The 21061-nt window shown below is 37.6% G+C and overlaps 1 protein-coding gene across 9 annotated transcripts in view; it reads left to right on the top strand.

Annotated features, from left to right (window-relative positions):
* NUDT14 (nudix hydrolase 14) overlaps nt 1-21061 on the top strand; it is a 60173-nt gene that overhangs the window by 28466 nt on the left and 10646 nt on the right. For all 9 annotated transcript variants that reach the window (XM_080593029.1, XM_080593034.1, XM_080593036.1 and 6 more), the window contains exons 3-4: nt 14412-14476; nt 19300-19537. In XM_080593029.1, coding sequence (XP_080449155.1) covers nt 14412-14476; nt 19300-19537 — 303 coding nt within the window. The remainder of the gene's footprint in view (nt 1-14411; nt 14477-19299; nt 19538-21061) is intronic.

The raw sequence follows: 21061 nt of genomic DNA, 5'->3' as shown, positions 1-21061 counted from the left end.
TTTTTCCTCCAACTTCCTCTTCAATTCTTCTTGTATAATGCAGATACTTCTTCACTATTTTAAACAGAATTAGCAGAAATTTTAAAATCTTATGGTTTGTTACATCTTTCAGTATGTTTTGTCTGTGCCTGACTTTTCAGATGTTAAGAGTGTTGGCACGTGATATACTGCACATGATGTAATGATATAAAAGATGGAACTAAACGTTTGAATTGTATGAAATTTTCTTCTTTGAGTGTGAATATATCGACTGAGGGAAGGACTCTGTCTGTACATAGTTAACCCTGTTATTTGTGTAGATAAACAGTCTGGGCCCAAATATGTGATCATGTTCCTTCACCTGTGAATATACAAGCCCAAATATTGCTCTACAAAGGCTCATAAAAAGAGGTCTAAAGTTACGGTCATACCGTTTGATTTTGTCACTGGCAATTATTTGGAATGAGGTGGAGGTTTTGTTTCATGTTTGATCAAATCTTAGTATTGTGCTTTTTTATTTTTATTTTAATCCTCTCCATCACCACTACATAATGATGTTTCAGGCAAACCCTAATTCACGTGACTTTGCAGATGTCTGAAACCTTTTCAGGCCATGCATTTTGTAGACCGAAATGCTCTCCTAATCACACAGGAAGAAATGGATGGCCTCTGACTTTATTCTGTCTTTCCAATTGTATTTTTCCTATTAAGGAGGTAAAGTAGTTTACTCCTGACTCTAAAGAATGCAAAATAATAACAGCTAGGGTATGTATGATACAGACGCAGGCTCAGAATTATTAAGTAGTAAAGTATTTGTCTCTTTTTAAATGTATAAAGATGTAATCTAGTTACTGAAAATTCAGGTATTGGAAAATCAAAAGCAGAGGTAACGGGTTTTCCCTAGAAAAAAGGATTTTCTGAATTTATTAATGTATAAAATGTAGAAAGCACTAATGGCAAAAGAAATTGTGACACAACCAGAGTCATGTTGAGAGAGGTATTCTTCTTGTGTATGAGTTAAGTAGGTAAAATCAATTGCATTTTCTGAAATTTTGCTCTGTCAGAACCTTCTAAATCCTTACAGTGAGTGTTTTTGTATGTAGGCTCTTGAAATGGATATTGATATCACTTTAGTGATAACAACACTTTTTATCAATCTAAAGCTTATGAAGGTAAAAGTTCCAAGAAGACTAAGAAAATATTAAATTGATTAAAAATGCCTGTACTGCCTGAGGTTAAGGGAAGAAAAAGGAGTGATATTTCACTACTGAACTTCACACTTGCTTTTGGAATTTGCCTGGAAGACAGTTCTGTCTTTGCACTTTGTCTATCCATATGGGCATGTGCCAGGATTTATGAGCACAGATACAAAAGCTGAAATGATAATTGATTGCTGGAAATTTAATATATGCCTTGTACTTTCAAGTAAGTGAATCCAGCCTCAAGTCACAGTGCTGGGAAGAACATATCTTCCAGAAGAATAATTTATGTTATTATTTTTGTTTTAGCTTCAGATTATCACTGTGTGATAATGTGTGAGCATATGCAATGAACCGAGTGGGGTAAATATTAAAGGATCAGTTTTCCATGAACTTCTTGAGAACAGTATTTCTGAAGGACTTTTGTGAACATTTTTAAAATAGTTGAGTACATAACTGTATAAAAAGGCTACAGCCACATGTCATGCCAGTCATCTCTGGTCACATAACATTTGTTAGCTTCAGATGTACAACAGCTGCCATCCTAACTTATTAGTGACTACTGTTGAACTGCAGAATGCCTCGCGCTCTTTCACAAGTAAATTCATTGCAACTTCTGAAACTTAAGGTAATAATATGAACCCTCTGTATATGAAAACCACGTTTTTTCATACATTCCCTTTATGAATGCTAAGTCAATTATTATCAGAAAGATTAGTTAGGTTCAGAATTCCTTATAATGCCTTGAAGCCCTACATTTTACTGTATTTTTGTAAGACAGCTGTGATGCTAGTTATATGGAAAAGTCATCTTGTCTAGTTGCTGAAGTGTAGAGGACTTTGTACTTAGAGGGCCCTTGGAGGTTCATTGCTGTTAATGAGGGATAAAATATTGAGGGAGGAGGGGCTTTCAGGGCATGTGTCCTGTTGGTCAGGATTTCCTTTTCCTAGTGCACAAAGTTAGGAGATAACTGTCTCCTTCAGAAAGACTGTAGGAGTCTTCCATAACTGAGATAACTTTTCAAAAGTACTTAAAATTTATTTTATTACTGAAAATGCTGTAACACTGGTAAATGCTCCATTTTTTTTTAAATGAGGTTGTTTACTTAAATAGAACATATACATCGGAACAACAGATCTACAAAGTATGCATATGTGTGTATTATATATTTACATAAAATTGATATGTGCAATGGATTTAATGATATCTAATATTAAAAAAAATTGCTAATCATATAAAAACAGACGTTGAGCCTAATTCATGCCTTATCTGTTATCCTCCTTCAGCAGCACAAGTGAAAGTGTTTAAGACTGACTTCAGTGCCATGTGACAGTAAACTCAGAGCTTGTCTTTTCTGGTTCCTCTGGGAACCTTGTGTTTTTTCTCATTTTGAATGAGGCCAGCATAAGCCAACATTTAATAGATTTGTACTATAATATAGACCTGATACAGGAAAATATTTAGCAAGTGAATTGAAGCTATTTCTGTATAAATGTATCCTTTCCAACTGTTCAGATGAACAGCTGATTAAATAATACGATGACAAAAACACGAGGACTGCAGTAGTCATTTCATTTGCCTTAGGTGTGAGTCACCTACATATCTCAATGTATTCCAGTAGGGCTCAACACAAAATCATTTATCTGTACACATGTGGCGTAACACTAGTGCAAGCTAAAATAGGGCAACTTTTAATTAGATTTTCCTTTTTTTTTTTTTTTCCCCCCTCCTTCTTAGTTACTGCAGATCTGAGTTTGAGCCCATACTGTGTGGCTCCTGAGCTTTCTTAAGAGCATTCAAAACTAGGGTATGTCTGGAGTCGCCTCTGCTTTATTTAGTTTGTAATTTATGCTTACTCTTAATTCCTCTGTACCATTTAAAGACCAAAAAAAAATTTTTTTGGGGTGAAATTATTACTGGTCACGCTGTAAACTGTTACTAAGGCAAAGCTTCCAAACCTGTGCTGCCAGAGTCAGTTGAGTACCACTATAGACAAAAGAAGCAGCATTTCCTACCCTATTTGGGTTTAAATTGTAATAGAAGGAAGACCCAGGACACAAAGACATACGCATGCACACGGAGAGTAGCTAAATCCGGGAACGTTCTGCCCAGAGAGGCAGAGGAGTCTCCATCCTAGGAGGAATTCAAACCTGAAGTGGACAGGGCTCAGAGAAACCAGACCTAACTTAGAAGTTCGCCTATTTCGAGCAAGAGATTGGATCGGATGATCTCCAAAAGTCTCTTATAACCTGAAAGTTTCTATGACTTCAGAAGAAAATTAAATACACTTTATGAAAGTTGCAGTTCTCATATGATAACTGTCAAAAAAAATGTAAACTTGTCAAGAAATCTGTCAACTTGAAAGCCACTTTTCTATCCGTAAATAAGGTGTTCACTATTGTTCTGGTCCTGTGGAGTCACATTTAAGTTAATGATTCTTTGACACATGCAGTTGAAGAGTATCAGAGCTCACTACAGGTTTTTATCATGTCTTTAGAAATAATGCTGAAATTTACTGAAAGTAAATGAAGAAAAAAAAATCTTGATTACCTCTTCTCCATTAAAAGTACTTAAAAAGTTTATTGAGGTGGTGCTCATAAGTGTTAGATAATTATGGCCTGTTGTGTCAGGCAGTAACACACAGGAGAAGATGCTTTCTGCATTAACTTCATTGTGCTTTTTTTATAGTTAACTTTAATTTTCCTCTGAATACTCAGGTGAATTTTTTTCCACATTATTAAACACATCCTTAAGAGAATCACACAGAATACAAGAGATGAAATATTTAAATCATAGAATCATTAATGCAAGGTGCTTCTTAGATTTGAGTCTATCAAAGCTAGTTAGCAATCAGCAGTGATTTCTGGGAGGGAGGGTTTTTTGTTTGTTTGTTTGTTTGTTTGTTTGTCTTTAAGATCACTGCTATTAAAAGTAAAATACCTGATCAGGAGTGCACTTTAATTCTGCAAGTTTATAGTGATTTTCTGTCAGAAATAGAAATATGCCAAATATTACAAAGTAATCATCCATGCTTGTAACAAAAAAAAAAAAGTCTCTAAAACCAGAGTCACGCTCCAGTTGTATTCCCCCCTCATCCTAATTTTGCTATATTTAGTACCGTAAGACCCTGAAATGTAATACTTCAGATTTACATTCATCTACTTTATAAAGCAATAGACCCAGTTCGTTTCAGGTTTCAGCAGCTCCCCTTAAACAGATTCAAGGCTTTTAAAAGACATAATTTGGGAACAGATGAAGGTCAGTGCAGAGTCATGTGCTTGCTTTTGTGCTTTGAGTAATAATGTTCAGGAACAGGAACCTTTTGCTAGCTGACAAGGAAAAGGACAGCTTGTGTTGTGAAAGGATATTAAGCAAACTGATGGCTAGTTGTCTATTTAAAAGAATTAAACTTTCACTGTAAAGTACACTACTTCAAAAGGGAAATAAATTGAGGAGACTGAATTGCCTGTAAGAGTGTTGTGTGAGTTCCTCCTAACCCTGAAAATATCATGTGAGAGGGAAAAGGCAGTAGGACCAAAAAAATTAAACTTTGCATGTGCGTTGCACCCTTGTTATACTTTGGTTTTAACTACAAAAACATGTCACAGTGGCTCAGGAGTAGTTCGACTTAAAAATTCTTAACGGAAAAAACTTTCTTTTCTCATTTCTGTAAAGAGAGGGGGAAGTAATATTCCTGCCGTATGAGAGGATTTTCTTTTAAGAGATCGATTTATTTCTCATTTAAAGCAACTTCATTCTTAATTGAACCGCTCACTCAGAAAAGATGCTTTATGTCCTGCAAAGAGAACTGCAAAGCACGGGTTGCCATCAGGAGGCAGTTTGCGCGCTGAAGGGAGCGGAGGACATCCGCACGCCGGCGTGTCGTCCCCTGCGGGTTCTTGACACCCGTGGGACAAGACAGAGACATGGAGTGGGAAGATGAACACCCTTGGGAGGTACCTGCAGCACGCTGCCATAGGGGCTGCCGCGTCCCCGCTGCCCCTTTTTGCCTCGCCAGGGGCAGCCGGCTGCTATTGCGGCTCAGGGGCTGCAGCAGGCAGCTCTGGAGACGGGGTGGAAGTCATGTGCCCTGACCACATTATAGGAGTGGATTAAATTCCTTCTCCTGTTTCATATGCCGGATCGTTTGGGCTTTATGGAAATTTAATCCCGTATGTATTTTTCTGGTTTATGTCCTAGTGTATTATAAGACACCATGAAATTTAACTCAGATGCTTCCTTTGCGCAAGAATTAGCACAGTAGCTTTAAGATGGGTAAAATACAGCCTTTTAGCATCTTTTTAAGTTAAAAAATAACCTTTCTTGGGTGGCAAGTGCCTTTTATGTGTAATGATAGGCTTTTGTGGTATAAACCTTGTCTAAACCTTGTCTGCCTTTGTAACATCTCCTCCAGGGTGTCAATGGAGTGGAGTTCTCATGATTATCTTCAAAGATAGTGCAGAAGATAATGCGCTGTTTAAAATAAACTGGATGTAGTTCAACAAACAACAAAAATGATGAAAAGTTTAGGGAAATAATAGCTGAGAGAAAAAGTAATGATAGCTGGGCATGTTCTTGCAAAGGATAATACAACCGAAGAGAGAAATTACTGCTTATCACAAAAATTGAAAGGAATGCTCTAAAGCAGGCCAGAATCATCTAATTTCATCAGTAATCAATGACAGAACAAGAAAGAATGGTGTCATACAGAAAGTATTTCATAAATGAAACACTAAGAAACCGTTTTTAACAATGGGCAATAAGACAATCTGGGAAGGCATGTTCTGTAATCGCTGTCACTGGAAATGCTCAGGTCTAGACTTGGTATCTGTTTATCAAGGATGCTATCAGGATAATGATATTTTTCCTGCCATTAGAAGGAAAAATCTTAGAAGCCTGTTGATTTCCTTTCAACCCAAGTAATTACACGATTTGTTTACATATGATATTTGCAAATAAAATACATTTATGCTTGTTTGTTGTTTTTTTGCTGTTGTTTTCTTTTTTTTAAGCAAAGATTTGACATATCCTCTGCTGGTGTGCCAGGAATTCTTCAGGCATATTTACTGTCTTTTAGATGTCTTATTATATTGTTACCTTAGGATCTGATCTAAACAAAATCGTAGCAACAAGGCAAAAATAAATGTGTTTGATGCTGTAAAGTTATCAGAGAAAAACACAAAATCATAAGCCAGGTTTTCAGGTTCTGATTTTCCCCTTTCTAAGTATCTGCCATTAAAACGCCGTATAGCATATAAACTCAACTCTGCCCTATCACTGGATAGGGTAAAATGGCAATAAAATCTTTGTTCAGGGCATTGATTCATTAGAAAGTTAAATGTTTGTCTAATTTTAAGAACCGAATCAATAGAAATATTTTAAACTAAGCAGGTACATAAAAGTGTTGGTTGACAAGTCACAAATTTCTACATACAGGTTTATGGTGGCCAAAGTAGAGACATCTATTTTTTACAACATGCAGAATTTCATTTTTCAATATTTTTCAGTATTAAAATACGTGGACATACTAATTCTCTTCTAGTCAAGAAGAACCTTTCAAGAAGAATTTCCTTCCATGTGGTTTTGAATTAAATCTGTTTGTCTGAAAGGAGTGTCAAAAGTGCTTACATGGTCTAGAGACAGTAACATAGTCATGGCCTGCATCTGGGATTATAAAAGTAATTTTACGAAAACTAGGAAATGTTTTCTAATCTGAGTGCCCGTGTTTTCGAATTTTATCGGAAAATATCTCGTGGAAAAGAAGAAACTATTGAATCCATTATTCCAGAAAGGGAACTATAGGACTGTACATTTATACGTGAAAAATATGCTTTTATGCCTGCTATTCACTTCATATTTGATTTTTGATAGGTATGAAAGAACGTTGCTGGTTTGTCCCTTATTTTAGCTTGAGCAGAACACTTGAAATTTTTATTCTGTGCACTATGCTTGAATTCTCAAGTTGTTTTAAGAGTTTTCTTTTTGCCATTTCAGGACGGAGTCGTACTTCTGCCTTTTAGATAGATCACTTGGTGGTCTTATTATGTGATAGCATTTATAAGCAGTAGTTTCACAAAAATAATTAGGAATTGGAACAAAAGCCCATCAGATTCTGACATGTGTTGTGCGTAATGCCTACAAAGATTTATTTAATGAAATAAGTTAAGAATAAAACCTGAATTTATTTATTAAAATATTTTGTTGAAAGAATCCCATTAAGATGCAGTGTGTCATTTCCAAGGGTATCCTGGGATACGGGCCAAGATATGACACTTAAAGAATGTTATTGAAAGCAACGTGCTTTGATGTCTCATTTATTTTGCAGTTGAATTTACTTTTCTATTTTTTTTTTTTCTTTGTTAGATGAAAACAGGGTGCTGGGAGGATTGTTTATTCCAAACAAGTTGTCCCGCATCTTATTCTTTGAATAGGGGACTAATTACTGCTTTGCAAGGAGATAGGGAATGTTTTAGAAGTGTATGTGTATGGCTTTGTTAGCACTTCTTAATTCATTCTTCTACCAGGCCGATGATTAACCAAACACATGCTTCCTGCTCTATGGTGTCACGAACAACTTCCTGCTGCACTTCACTTTTCTGAAACCAGTCTTCCTTTTGATTTTTCCCAGTGTAACGTTTCCCCAAGCATATGCATCTCACCACTTTATTCTGGTTTTACTTGATATTAAATATTTAAATTGTATAGGAGGAAGCTTTCACATTTCATCTGAATACAGAAGTCTTCTAGACGTCTCTAATTATCTTTTGCCAAATCCACTTTATCTGTGATTAGTATGAAAGGCTGAATGTTTTTGTCAGGAGCTTATAGCTTTGCTTTTGTAATAGGCTGCATTTTAAGCAGCCAATTGGATTGGTGCTGGCCTTTGAAAAATGTAAAATGCTTTGAAGGAAGACTTAAATGAACCAATAAAGATTGTGCAAGCCCACGTTTAATCTCAGGACTATCTGCATTATAGTTAAAGCTCTGGGAAACTAAAGGAATTGCACTGGAGAATAATCAAAGGGTACAGCTTTATTACATGTCTGCTCTGAAACGAAGGGCCTGTTTTCTCTGGCTTACGATACTGTGCTTCTCTGATAAAAGGAAGACGACAGCACTTTAGATACCAAGTTGTAAATTTTCAGGGACGTGTCCAACTGTGGATGGTTAATTTGAATACAGAAGTAGCACAGAGGCTGTGTATGCAATTCTTGCTTGTGGTCACCAAAAATAATTTTGAAATAACTTAAGATGAAGTAGGCCCTCCTGGAGGATGAATCCTCCCTTACAATTACTTCTGATTGTCAGCTCACAAACAGGTCTATTTGTTTGCTTGTTTGTTGCTTTAAAACTGAAAGCTCAGTCATTTCTGATTTGAAAAAGAAAAGGATGCTTGTTCACTAGCATGCTTTAATCCTGATCTGGGGTGTTTCTCAAAGGTAATAATTAAAAAAAAAAAAAAAAGACTAAATGGAGTTATAGATCTGACACAGAAAATAATGTGAAAGATCATTTCGTCAACTCTGTATAAATAAAGAAAGCCAAATTCATGTAACTTTAAGAAAAAATAAATTTATACTTTAAAGCTAAAACAATTGTGGCACATCTAAGTGATATATTTTTCTCTTACTTTCCTTCTTGAGCAATTCATGAATCTTGCCGTTTGCTCCCTTACAAACCATATAAGGCAAAAATACTATGTGTATGTTTTGTATTCATGTGCTCTCGAGCTGAGATGAGTACATCTCCCTAAATACTTCTATGGTTGCACACTACAATTGATTATTTTCTTTTGGTTGCATCATGGGGATTTTTAATACCAAATATGCTGAGAGTTGAGGGGACTTAAGTACATTGCTTTTATTCTTGCATGCCATTTTTGTATTCCTTTTTGGAATTTTATTTTCATCGTCCATTCTATTTTCAGTGTCTTTGAGAATGGCATTGAATTAGCACAGGCTCTGACAGTGTTGTGGGTGCTTGGTTAATTTTTCCCCCTTTTTTTTTTTAATTAATCAAATAATATTATATTTTTGAGTTTCCACTATGGTGCAGGAGATTGTCACTCCTAAGCAGCACAAAGAATATTACAGACTTTCAACTAATTATGCGATAATTTTTAGCCTTTAAAGGTAGGTGGAAGGAGCTGGGGTTAATAGCTGGGAAGCCCTGGCTTTCAGTGTTAATGCCAGTCTTTTTTATGTGCTTTATCTTCCATTATTCAGTTTTGATCAGAATTTGTGTGTGATACACTCATACCCATGCTAGACATCTACAAAACAATATCCTGACTTGCTCTTAAAATGATTAAAGAAGGGCCGGTTTCTTTGCCCTGATTACCCCATCAATTACTTAGCATACTATAGTATTAGTGCAAGATTATCTTTAAAAAGCTTAATCTCCAGTCTTGAGAGTCTTATTTCATTCACAGAAACACAAGAGTATCTTGTCCTTTTCTTTGCTGTTACTAAACTGTGATTTATTTATTTACTTATTTTGCAAATACAGATTTGTAAAGTATGCGTTAAGGTCACATGTAAGAATAACGAAAGGCTGAATTAATCTTTTTATTAAGGGATTCTAAAAGTTTGTCTCTTGAAAAGCAATTAGGAAGTGTTAGCATGTGCTTGTGGATTAACTGTATGCCAGGTTAACAACTGACAAATCATCAAGACAGAAAATGACAAAACCAACGACTACAAAGTGAAATTCTATTTCTATCCCCAAAAAAGCAACAGCAAAATACAAAGCACGTACCTCAGCCAAAACCAAACACAATAACATCCTTGAAGCACTGGATCTCAAGAAGTACCTGTTCTTGTAGCTTGCTTGCTGATCTTAATTGCTAGGATGTAATTCAACAGAATTAACTTTCTGTCCTTCCTTATGTGTGTGCACATGTTAACAGGATGTCAGTTTTCGTCTGTCCCCTACCTCGTACCTGCTGTGGTCACGTACTGTGTTTTTTACATGGCTCCTAGAAGGAAGCATCACCTTCGTTTTTCAGCCTCGAGGGTGTGAAGCTGTAATATCATTTCTCCGCCCGTGTCTGCTCTGCTAAAATGTCACAAAGCATCAGTTGCCAGGAGCTCAATAAATACAGAGGTGTACTATGCTGGGGGAAAGAAACACTTGGAAGTGGTTTTCTAGGTCAGTGGCACACAATGGAGTCGTTTTCTAAACTCCTGCAAGAGGTGTTCTCAGCTCTCAGGGAAGTATTCTGCTGGGGATCTTCTCTCTTGTTGGGATTCTTAAAGGTGGAAGAGGAATGAAGAGTCTGGAATCCTGTGTCGTAGATGGCCAGGAGTGAGCTGCATGCGTTTTCTGCTCGTTGACTTTGACATTTTAGGGAAGCCTGATAGCCATTAGAGAAGCCTAAAGAAAGCTTAGTTACTTCAGTCAGGCTTTTCTTTGAATTCTACTGGTTAACTGCTAGGTGAGATCCTGGCCTTGAATAGTTCAATCCCTCTAAGAAAATGCTCTATTAAGTACCAGCAAACATGATTAGCACAGGCTAGCTTTTTTTTCTAGATACATCTTGCTGACATTTTAGGTATTTATCCTTCTTAAAATACTTTAAGGCTACACTAATTGTTGCTATATTTATAGAAAGAACAGTGTCCTGTGTTACTGCACAGTGCTCTGTTTATGTGCATGCCTTCTCTGGGAGAAAGCCTCTGGTCACTGGAGCAGTGATTTATTGTACGTCTGAAGCGAGGAGGAGCTGGCCTGAAGGCTGAGCAGGTCTGTGGTCATCACCAGCGCTGGAAGACACTGTACAGACCGTGGCATCACTAATGCGGTTTGTTTCTGTTCAGTGGTAGTCCTTAAAGCGGCCTCTGAGAAACGCAGCACGGAGGAGCCAGGGCTCCATTATTGCTCGAAGGCGATCCGTGTTTTACAGAAGCAAATATATGTACAGGGTGTTTTGGAGGGTGTTCTCCTTTGCCACCTCTTGCCTGCAGGCGCGTAGCAAGCCCACCAGCAGTGCCAAGTACCCCAAGTGCTCCCCGCATACGAGGTTTCAGCCCGCTGTGTCCCGGGTGCAGGTCTGTGGCTCTGTGGCTTGGCATTTGCATTAATGACCTGGGCTTTTGCACCAGCTGTTTGCCTGCGTGTCAGCTGCTGCAGGGGTAGCCAGCAAAGATTTACAACTGCAGAGTATTGCAAGAGGAGTGACCCGCTACCCAGAACGAAAAGGGTGGTAGGTCTAAGCTGTTCTAGTTGTGCACCTTGTTTTTAAAGCGTGGAGGCAAGTTTCAGATCCACCTTGACCCTTTTACATTAGACTATTTTTTTCCTTTGTAAAAAAAAAAAAAAAAAAAAGTGGCACTGTGCAGCTTTTTGGCCCATGTGTACCTGAAGCCTGTTGTTAGGTTAGGACCTTTTGATATCCATGTCAGATTAATGTCTTGTTGAGATTTTCTACTTTTTTAGGAAATTCAGCTCACCCACCGCCACCAGTGGGATTGTGTGATTTTTTTTTTGATTATTATTATTTTTTTTCCCTTTTGATAACACACAAGCTAGGCTTCATTGATCTTCCATATCTTTTATTTGTGGAGATGTTCCCAAGAGTCATTGTGTAAGTTTTAATTGCTTATTTTTTGTTTACTCTTTTTTGATCACTTTAACATACATAGATGGATATGTAATATTTAAAAATAGGATAGGTTGTAATATTTTAAAGGGAATCGCCTTGAAACATCAAATATTCATCTAATATCCTGTGGTATGTTACCACTAAAAGATGCATTTGCAACTCTGCTTTTGTAATAGAACTTTTTGATAGCCCGTATCATCTGTAAAAATAGTACTTTTGAAATAGTTTTGTAATAAGTTCTTTGTGTGGTGATGTAAAACTCTGGAATATACTTTCCTAATCTTATATGCCAGAGCAGAGACCTGAAACCACATCTTTGGGCTCTTGCAGCAGTAAGGAAACTCACTGAAAGCAGTGGCTGTGGGGATCTTCCAGTTAGATCAGTTGAATGGCCTTGCCCTAGTTTATGGAATCCTCAAATAACTCTCCTGAATTCAGCTTTAAATGACATTTTGTAAGATATAAGTGTAGTAACCTGTGGAAATAGTTCATGTTATCTTGTTTCTTGTGGAATAAAAAGTACCAAATAGTATTTGTAGGGTCACGCTCATCTCAAGAAGCTTTAATTTTGAACTTTTTCCTCTCCAAGTCTGACAAGAACTATTAGAACTTGCGTGTTGCGGTTTGTTAAAACATGTAAATTTATGTTCAAAATTGTTTGTCAGTCTCTCAGAAAACTAGAAGTAATTAAATAGAAAGTTCTGCAGATTTGTGCCATTTCTGTACCCTCTCATCTCAAGATGGTGTGAGAAGCAGACAATTGTAATAACTTGCTGCTACTCCTTTCCAGCTTAATTTGATCCTGTTCCTTAATTCTGACAGATTGTTTTTAATTTTCCCATCTGTTCCATAAAAATCTCAAATGATTGACTCTTAGGGAAAAAAAATAATGTCTAATAGCTGAGCCATTTTTAATGAGTTGGTACGAGTTATTTAATGAGACATGCTGAAGAAGGCGTGCCAAAGGAAAAATTGGGCCTGGGGTGGTGGCTGTGAAGAAAGGCAAAGGGCAACTGCATCCTTTAGAAGTCCCTACCATTCCCTTTAACCTTGGACTTGGACTGCTGCTGTCTCCAGTTTCAGGCAACGTACTCTGCCTTGGAATGGTGGTCAATATACATATATACATATTCATATACATATACATAAATATATATATATATATTCAGTAGCAGTAATTCCTTATCCCCTTTTGTGCCATGTCTACCCTCAGACAGTACTGCTCGTGCAAAAATGAATGGCCACATAAAGGGGGAAAAAAAGAAAATAATTAAAGAATAATAATTAAATTTAAAAACATTATAGACTGTAGTTTAACTTCATCTCTTCTAGCAGCCCACACTGCAGCTCCCAGATACTTTGGGGTTGTGTCAGAAAGAACCCCCAATTCTACAAAAAGAACGAATATTCACTTTCAGTGTCTCCAAAGGCTAAAACCTTTGCTTGAAAATTGCCTGCAAATGACATCTCGTGGGGCAGGAAGCCATCAATATGCCGTATAGCTCTTTGAGAATAACAACCATGAATATAAACGTTAACATCTGGACTTCCCCCTTCTGTTTTGGTCTTTATATATTATTATAATAAACATTAATATTATTTTTGATAATCATCAAGTAGCAGTTACTCTGGCAGCTTGAGACTGCATTATAAAATCAAATAGTGAAAATAAATATACAGCTCTTTTACAAGGAAAGTTAAAAGTTTGACTAAACTCTGCAAATATGCTATTGTTAGTATAATCTATTGTAGAATTTGTAGAATAATGAATTAACTTTCCCATTGCATACAGTGACAAATATATAACAAATGACATAATGCTGCTATGGTAATAAGCATAATACATGCTTGTTTTTGCAGGTTTTAATGGGCTACCAACTTAGGAGGGAGACTTTTGTCTGTTTTCCTTTTTTTTTTTCTTTTTAACTAGTAAAATCAAAGTGTAATTTTACTGGAAAAAAGAGTGGGAAACTTCAGTACTTCACACTTTATGAGCATCTCTGAATACTCAGCCCATCAGGTTTCCCTATGACATTTATTTCAAACAGTCAGGAGGATGGGGGAAAGATTAAAATCTGACTTTTAAACCACACAATGTGGTAGCAGTTAAAACTGCTTCTGATTTAAATTTGGACAAAATTGGACTTGGATAGTGTCTTTTTTAAGGCCCCAGTTCAGCAAGTGGCCACAGATAGGTGATGCTCAGTGCTTATATGGAAGTCTGGTTGTGAATTGGGCTGGATTGTTCCTAAAATTTAGATTATCCTAATGTGGGCCTGTTAGGAGGGAAGAAAATGGTTTTAAGAAATTCTTTTCTTGTTATTGCTGTCTTGTAGCCATGTCCCTAGAGTTGGTCTTTCTTTTTTTTTTTTTCCTGTTGGAGAGAAGAATTGATTGGCGAGTTACTTTATCTATATGGCAGGAGACAAAAGTGACTTGCTTTGGGAACATGACCCATTATCTATTCCTCTTGATGGATTTTGGTCAAGAATCTTGTTGCATTGTGTCTCTAGTAATAAATCTTCTATGTATTTATGCAGTTAAAATGAAATTCTCAAGATGTAAGTTTAATAGTGCTGCATTAATCCTTCATAAAGCATTGATCTTTTGTTTTTTATCTTCTTCCTCAGTGTGTCAATCCTGATCTTTAATACTTCTCGGCAGTGCTTTGTAGTGGTGAAGCAGTTCCGCCCAGGTAATCCTCTTTTTTTAGATTTACTTTTGCTCTCTTGTGAAGCAAGCTTTAAGGGTTTAGCAGTTAAAAGTTGGTGCATCTGTGGTGATAAAATCTTTGTTCTATATTCTGTTCTTTGTACGATAGCCTACACTTTTCAATAGGTTGGAATTTCTAACCAAGGAAATTTCCATTACAGATGAAACGAATGATCAGGGTAGCCTCACGTTCTGCTTTCGGGCTTGTCATTGTGCTCTTTTGGATGAAATTTCAAACAGCTCTATGATGATCATGCAATAAGTTGTATTTATTTGAAGCTCCTTCTTTACCTATCTAGTATTTAGCTGGGGGCTTTTGTTCAGAATCACAATATTCCTTCTTTTTATTTTTATTTTAAATTAAAGCAGTTTATGTGTTATTGTGTTTTATATACCTGCAAATTTAAAATGATAAAAATTCAGGACTGTTTATGCTATTGTTTCACTAATACGTGGACAGTTTCATTTTATGAGATATTATGAATTTAAGTTAATATGCTATATTTTTCGGACTTTTTATATCTTTTTTTTTTTAAATTCCAAGCAATATTTACTTTTTGGAAGTTAAAAATGAAATGCATATTGTTTGCATGCTAATTAAAAAATCACAAGATATTTCACTGACTGTTGCTAAGAAACCGTTCCAAGACTGTTTATGATAGACTTTATTGAAAACTTTCTAGCGTGGTGTCATGCTGTCCTTGCTTACCAACAGAGCTTGATAGGCTCTGTTTTGTGCAGCACTGTTATAATAATAGTGCGTATTCCTCACGAAGCACTGTGTTGATTATTACATGGAGAGTTTGTTTATCTGTTTATCCATAATTCAGTGCCTTTTATTTGCCAGCTGAATAAAATCGCTCATATAGCTGTTCATCAATTTGAGGCAGTCTTAGGCAAAAGCCTACATGTATATGCATACATATATAAATGTACGTACGTAATAGCAACACAGGCAAGTCCATTATATCGTTTCCATGGAAATGTCAAATCTGCCTCAACAGACTGGATTGTTCTTGGAGTTGAACTGTTCCAGAGGCTGGAGCTGTTCAGACTCCTGGCCGTAGGGACCGGTGGTCGGTCAGACATCCCATAGCAGCCCAGTGAATGCAACAATGCCCCTCCATGACTCACATCACTATTATTACATTTCCATCAGCTGGTTATTGTCTGCCTTGGTGCCTGTTTCAGAGAGCAGAAGTGAAGGCTGAGACTTTCTCATTGCTCGCCCCTGCCAAGGTCCCACCAGGAAGGCGATAACGCAGCCCTTTTCTGGTGAGCAAACAGCTGCAGCTCAGGCACCAGGCACGTCCCCTGCACGCGTGGCGGGTGACATCTGTGCTCGCCTTTCCTGAGGGTGTGGAGTCACGGTCAGGTTTTCCCATTTAAGTCCGCGCTGCTTCTGCAGGCAGTTGTCCCGCTTCGTACGCACATTCCCACCCGGTTCCCTTTGGCGGCACCGACCCTTATGCAGCCCCAGCAGAGGTCTGATACGGCTGCAGGCAGATAAGGTGGAGGGTTAGGCAGCTTATCTGGCCGTCCTGAAAGAGCTCGTGGTAGCTTGAAGGGTGGCAGGAGCATGCAGCCTTGGTGAGACACGCAGGACTGTATTTTCCAGTGTACTGTAGACTTAGGCCACCTTGAATGGTCATAAAATTGGCATTTGGAAAGAGCATGGAGAATGGAAAGTTACACTTGTATCTCAGTAGTTTCCATGTTAGTTCCTCACTCATTACTTAGTGACCAAGGTTTCAGGCAATGCTCATTATAGCAGTTAGATGGCCGCACATTCTCAAATATAATAAAATTGTATGTTCTAGGGTAAGGCTAGCCTTAGTACCTATGGACATGTGCCCTGTTTTTTTTCACTGTAAGAATAGTGACCTTTCAGTGGATTGTGATGTTTGTTTTTGCATTGACTCAGAGTAAGCAGTATCAAAGATTTGAGTCATAAGCCACATTCTGTTTCAGGAGACACTAAACTCTGGTGTAATCAAAGAGAAATCAGAAGTTTACATGGAAGCTATCACGTTCCCCAGTCAGCTAAACCCCACTAACCCCTCCAAGTCCAGACTGTTACTTTATTCTCTCTAGCAAGAGCAAACAAATCCCTGTACGGGTCATCTAAAAAGACTGCTCTGAATAGCTGTTACCATCTTATTTGACCAGTTCAGTTGAGCTGCCCTTCCTTCATCCCACATTTACAGGAAGAAGGGCAAGTACCTCAGTTCTGTACAGTCTCCACTCTGAGACTCCTCATAGCTGAGCTTCTCCAGGGTAATTAGTCAAGGCGCTTAATGAGCAGTAGATGGTTGAGTCCTCGCTGCACTGCTGCTGGTTGCATGCATGCATCTGACGATGGAGGAGGCTGCCTGGTGGTGAAGAAGTGGCTCTGTCTGACCGAAGTAGCGTAAGCCATCAGAGGACGAGAGAGAGCAACCAGACACAGCACCGGTGGGTGGGCCACGGGGCTGGCAGCCGAGTCCTGGGTTCTAGTTTCTGCTGTATGAACTCTTCATGCTTTTGCAGTAAGTTGACAACCTGTGATGAGAAAGAGGAAAGTCCCAGGTTTCCATCCAAAGGGCATGCCCTAGCCAACAGACCACAGGCCGATACTTCATCCATGACTTTATGTCCCCTGGCATGTCAGCTGTGCAGTCAGTTTTCCACCTGCAGGAGAGAGATGGGGGACTCCTCTGTTCCCTAATATTAGCAGGGTACTTGGCCTTCTAGGTTTTGCTTCTATATGAGACAGAAATTGAGTCTGAACCTTTCCAGGCTTGGTGATAATGAATTCCTACGTGATTCTGTAGTGAACGCTCTCTAATTTTTGGACTCCTTTAAAGAAGTGACGAGTACTGCTTGTTTTCTTCCTTATCTACAGAGAAAAGCTGTTAGTGTGCTTTGAGTGCTGGCATATTCCAGGGTTTTGCTCTGAGGAGGACTGCTCGACTGGGTCCTTCCAGGAATGTAACTTTGATCCACATGGAGCCCAGTTGTGCCGGGGGAGGAGGAGAATGGCAGGTGCTTGCTGGAATGACAGGATGGGTTTCAGGGATTCAGCAGCCTTGTAACAGAGAGTTACTGTAATCACAGTTTCATATTTCTGTTCCCACACTCTTACCTGCATCCTGGTTTGGTGCCTAAGTCCTCTACTGGAATGTATGCTTTGTGCCCTTCTGTATTTGCTGATAAAGATATGTCAGTACTGACAAATCAACACAATCTTCAGAGTATTCTGCTCATCTCAGCAGGATCCCAAAGGCAGTTGTCATTTGTGATAATTGCCACAGCTTTTAAAATTTTTTGGATTAACAACAATATTCACCTTTCAAGGATCTGCCCCTCAGACTCTGCATTGACTACTCTTTTTGTCCTCCTCTTTACTGCATTTTAAGAAGAAAATTGAGCTCTACCATGTCTTTCAGTTAAAACTGGAGGCTTTTTTCCTTAAATGCTTGCATCTCAAGGGCCTAGGCGTACCTACTACAAACAGCTTTGAAGGTCTTGAGTTCTGGACAATGCTAAATTTTTGGGCACTCTGCACTTCATGTTTCTATGTAGACTGACAGCTCCCATGAAGTGCTGGTCTTCTGTACGACCCTTCTGAGTTGTCACAAGCAGTCTTACAGAAGAAGCCTAGGCACCAATTTCTGGGATACAGAAAGTGCTTGAGAAGTTGTCACTGTGCTACTTTACTTTTACACTACGTTTCTTTAGGGATCTGATTGTGTACCACAGTTTTAAGAAATAATGAGCTAAATGCAGTAACTGGAAGAACAAAAGGTTGTCCATTGAACTTGAGCTCTTTTATATGCCAGCTGTAGAAGATTTAGAAGGGGAAATAAAGGGTGAGCTCATTTGAAAACCATGTTACACATACATGAAATATGGATGTAAAATATTTTAATGGAATAAAAATTGTTTCAGATTTTAAAATAGTTTTATTCAGGGTGGTTTATGACACCCTCATGGTAACGTTTCAAGAAAAATAAGGGGGTAGACATGACATTTTAAATGGAATTATACCTGTAAATTAAAGTTACCGTGATCTGGAATTGTCAACAATGATTCTTTATGTGTTTGCATCCAGTCCTGCAGTTCTAACTCAGGCAAAATTTCTGCTGACATCAGCGAGAGGTTTTGCTTAAATGAGGGCTAAAATCTGGCATTTGCACTTTCTTTAGGAGTCCATTACAGTGGCAGCTGTTTGTAGATTAATTCAAGAAGTCTTTTTCAAACTCCACACAGGAATCTGTGCAAGGAACTATATGTTCAAAAGAGGATTTTTTTTTTTTTCAAACAAACATACATGCTTTTCATACCCTTTCTAAATAACAGCTGAGTTGACAGGCTGAAAGACTCATCATTGTGCACATGGTACATAATGTACAACACAACTTTCCTGCAAAATAATTGCATAGTTTAAATTAAATCCTGATATCCACATTGCCCAGCAAATGGAAGCTGTTCGGAGCTTGTGGGATGTAGACTTCTTGGATGAACTAGCTTCCTATTTTTGTTTTTTATTTTTTAAAGGTATGCATGAACTTATTTCAAATGATATAAGCACAAATAGAGCTCAAAGAATAAATTTACAGAAGTGGCAAAAGAACTTTTATTCTCTAAAGTTTTCAGTCCGTTTTCAGAGTGTGATCATTTTAATAGATAATACTACTGAATACTTGCTGCTCTCAATGCTCTGATGGCTGTAAATTCCCAGGCAAAATTCATATGTTATATATTTTTTCCATTTAATATGAATAAACTCAAAAAACTTTTCTTTTCCTTTTTTTTTTTTTTAAGCTGTTTACATGTGCGAACTAGAAAGACATCGTCCTCAACTCTTTGAGAACCAGGACAAGGAGAGTTTATCTCGTGTAGAGGATCCCTTACCTGCTGTGGTAGGAGTGACATATGAACTCTGTGCTGGCATTGTAGACAAGCCAGACCTTTCTTTAGAAGAAATTGCATGCGAGGAGATCTTAGAAGAGTGTGGCTATCGTGTTCCTGTTACAAACCTAAGGAAGATCACTTCTTACAGGTAAGTAAAAACACTGCATTTTTTGTGTGTCACAGATTTCTGAAGTGGCTTGAACGTGAATTAATGTTCTAAGCAGTGTGTTGGAGAAACATGGACATCTGAAAGTATGTGTAAGGTGTAATTTTCAGCAAGCAAAAGGAGTATTTATTAAGAATTTAGGAATGAAAAACTGATAATTGCAGGATGGAATTCCAAGTGAGAATTCAACTATTGCTAGAACTGGAAAAAAAGTAGCATTGCGCTCTTAAGAGCAGTTTGTTACAGCACTAGAAAACTGCCTGGCTTTTCTGTGCCAAGCTTGTTCCACCTCTGATTCTTACTGTTCTGGTATAAGTTGCTCGTGATGGGCTTTTACATTCTATTAATATGAAATATAAGAGCTTGTGCCATTTGGTCTCTTCATATATTTAGGGCATAATTAATGCTTCTTTTAATTGAATGGTAATTAATGTTATATATTTTGCTGATTTGACTGTGGAGTTTTCTACATAACATTTGCTGCAGTATTTTAAGTAGCTATTGAAATAGATTCTAACGTGTTTTAAAATCTATATTAAGAGTAAGAGGAAAATTACAAAAATATGAGTTCCTTAAAAAAAGGAAAGAAAAGAAAAAAAAGCTCAGGAGAAACTTTGCATGCAGCTTTAATCCCATTTTATCTCCTTCCCAGCTTTTAGTATCGCTATCAAAAATATATGTATCTTTGTATTTTACAGAGAAAGCAGCAGGTTTTTTACTTTCTTCATTTTACTTGACATCTCCATTGAAGTAGGCCTTGTCATTGGTTTTTAATTTGGGAATTGAATACAAATCCACAGCTGTCAATCCTGGCAAATGTTATTTCCTGCTGGATTAACAAGCAGTGCTTCTGTTGAGGGGAGGGGTGAATCACAGGAGCTGTCTCTTACAACTCCTTGAAACTAGATTGAGGGTTTGTTCTGCTGAAAGAAAAAGTGCCTTCCAGATTTCTGAGGAAAAGCTGTCTGTAGCATTTCATAGGCTGGGTGACACTGATGGGCTGTAGCATACAGATATATACACATAGCCACAAAATAGGAAGAGTAGAATATAATTTCTGTAGCTGTCAGTATAGAAGTTTGACTCAACAGTAATGATTCTCAGCTTGCTAAAATAGCACACATTTTTGGTTGATAAACTTTTTTTTTTATTTTATAAGTTGATTTTTTTTTTAATTGCACTGAGACTTACAAAGAGAGCATACAACTGGAGTTTTCTCTGTTGAGACCCACGCAAAGGATGCTTAATATGTTAATCCCCCAGTCCTGCTTTGTCTATGTGGGCACAGCTTTCTGCCCATGGAGATCCATGCTGAAGTCAAAAGGCCCTGTATCGTATTTACTTTTTCAGATTAATGTGAAAGGTTGAAGCATCAAAGATGAATTTTTTACAGTTTCTTTATTGGACTTACTAAATTCTGTATTAAAATTTTATTCTAAATGTTATGGTCTTGCTATTAGCAATATCCTGTTACTCTTCCTTCAGCCAAAGTCTGGCATATCTGTT

This window comes from Anser brachyrhynchus (assembly GCF_964034855.1).
Source record: "Anser brachyrhynchus genome assembly, chromosome: 5".
NCBI classification, from domain to species: domain Eukaryota; kingdom Metazoa; phylum Chordata; class Aves; order Anseriformes; family Anatidae; genus Anser; species Anser brachyrhynchus.
Note: the sequence above shows the minus strand (reverse complement) of the source record. Positions and strands in the feature narration are given on the sequence as shown.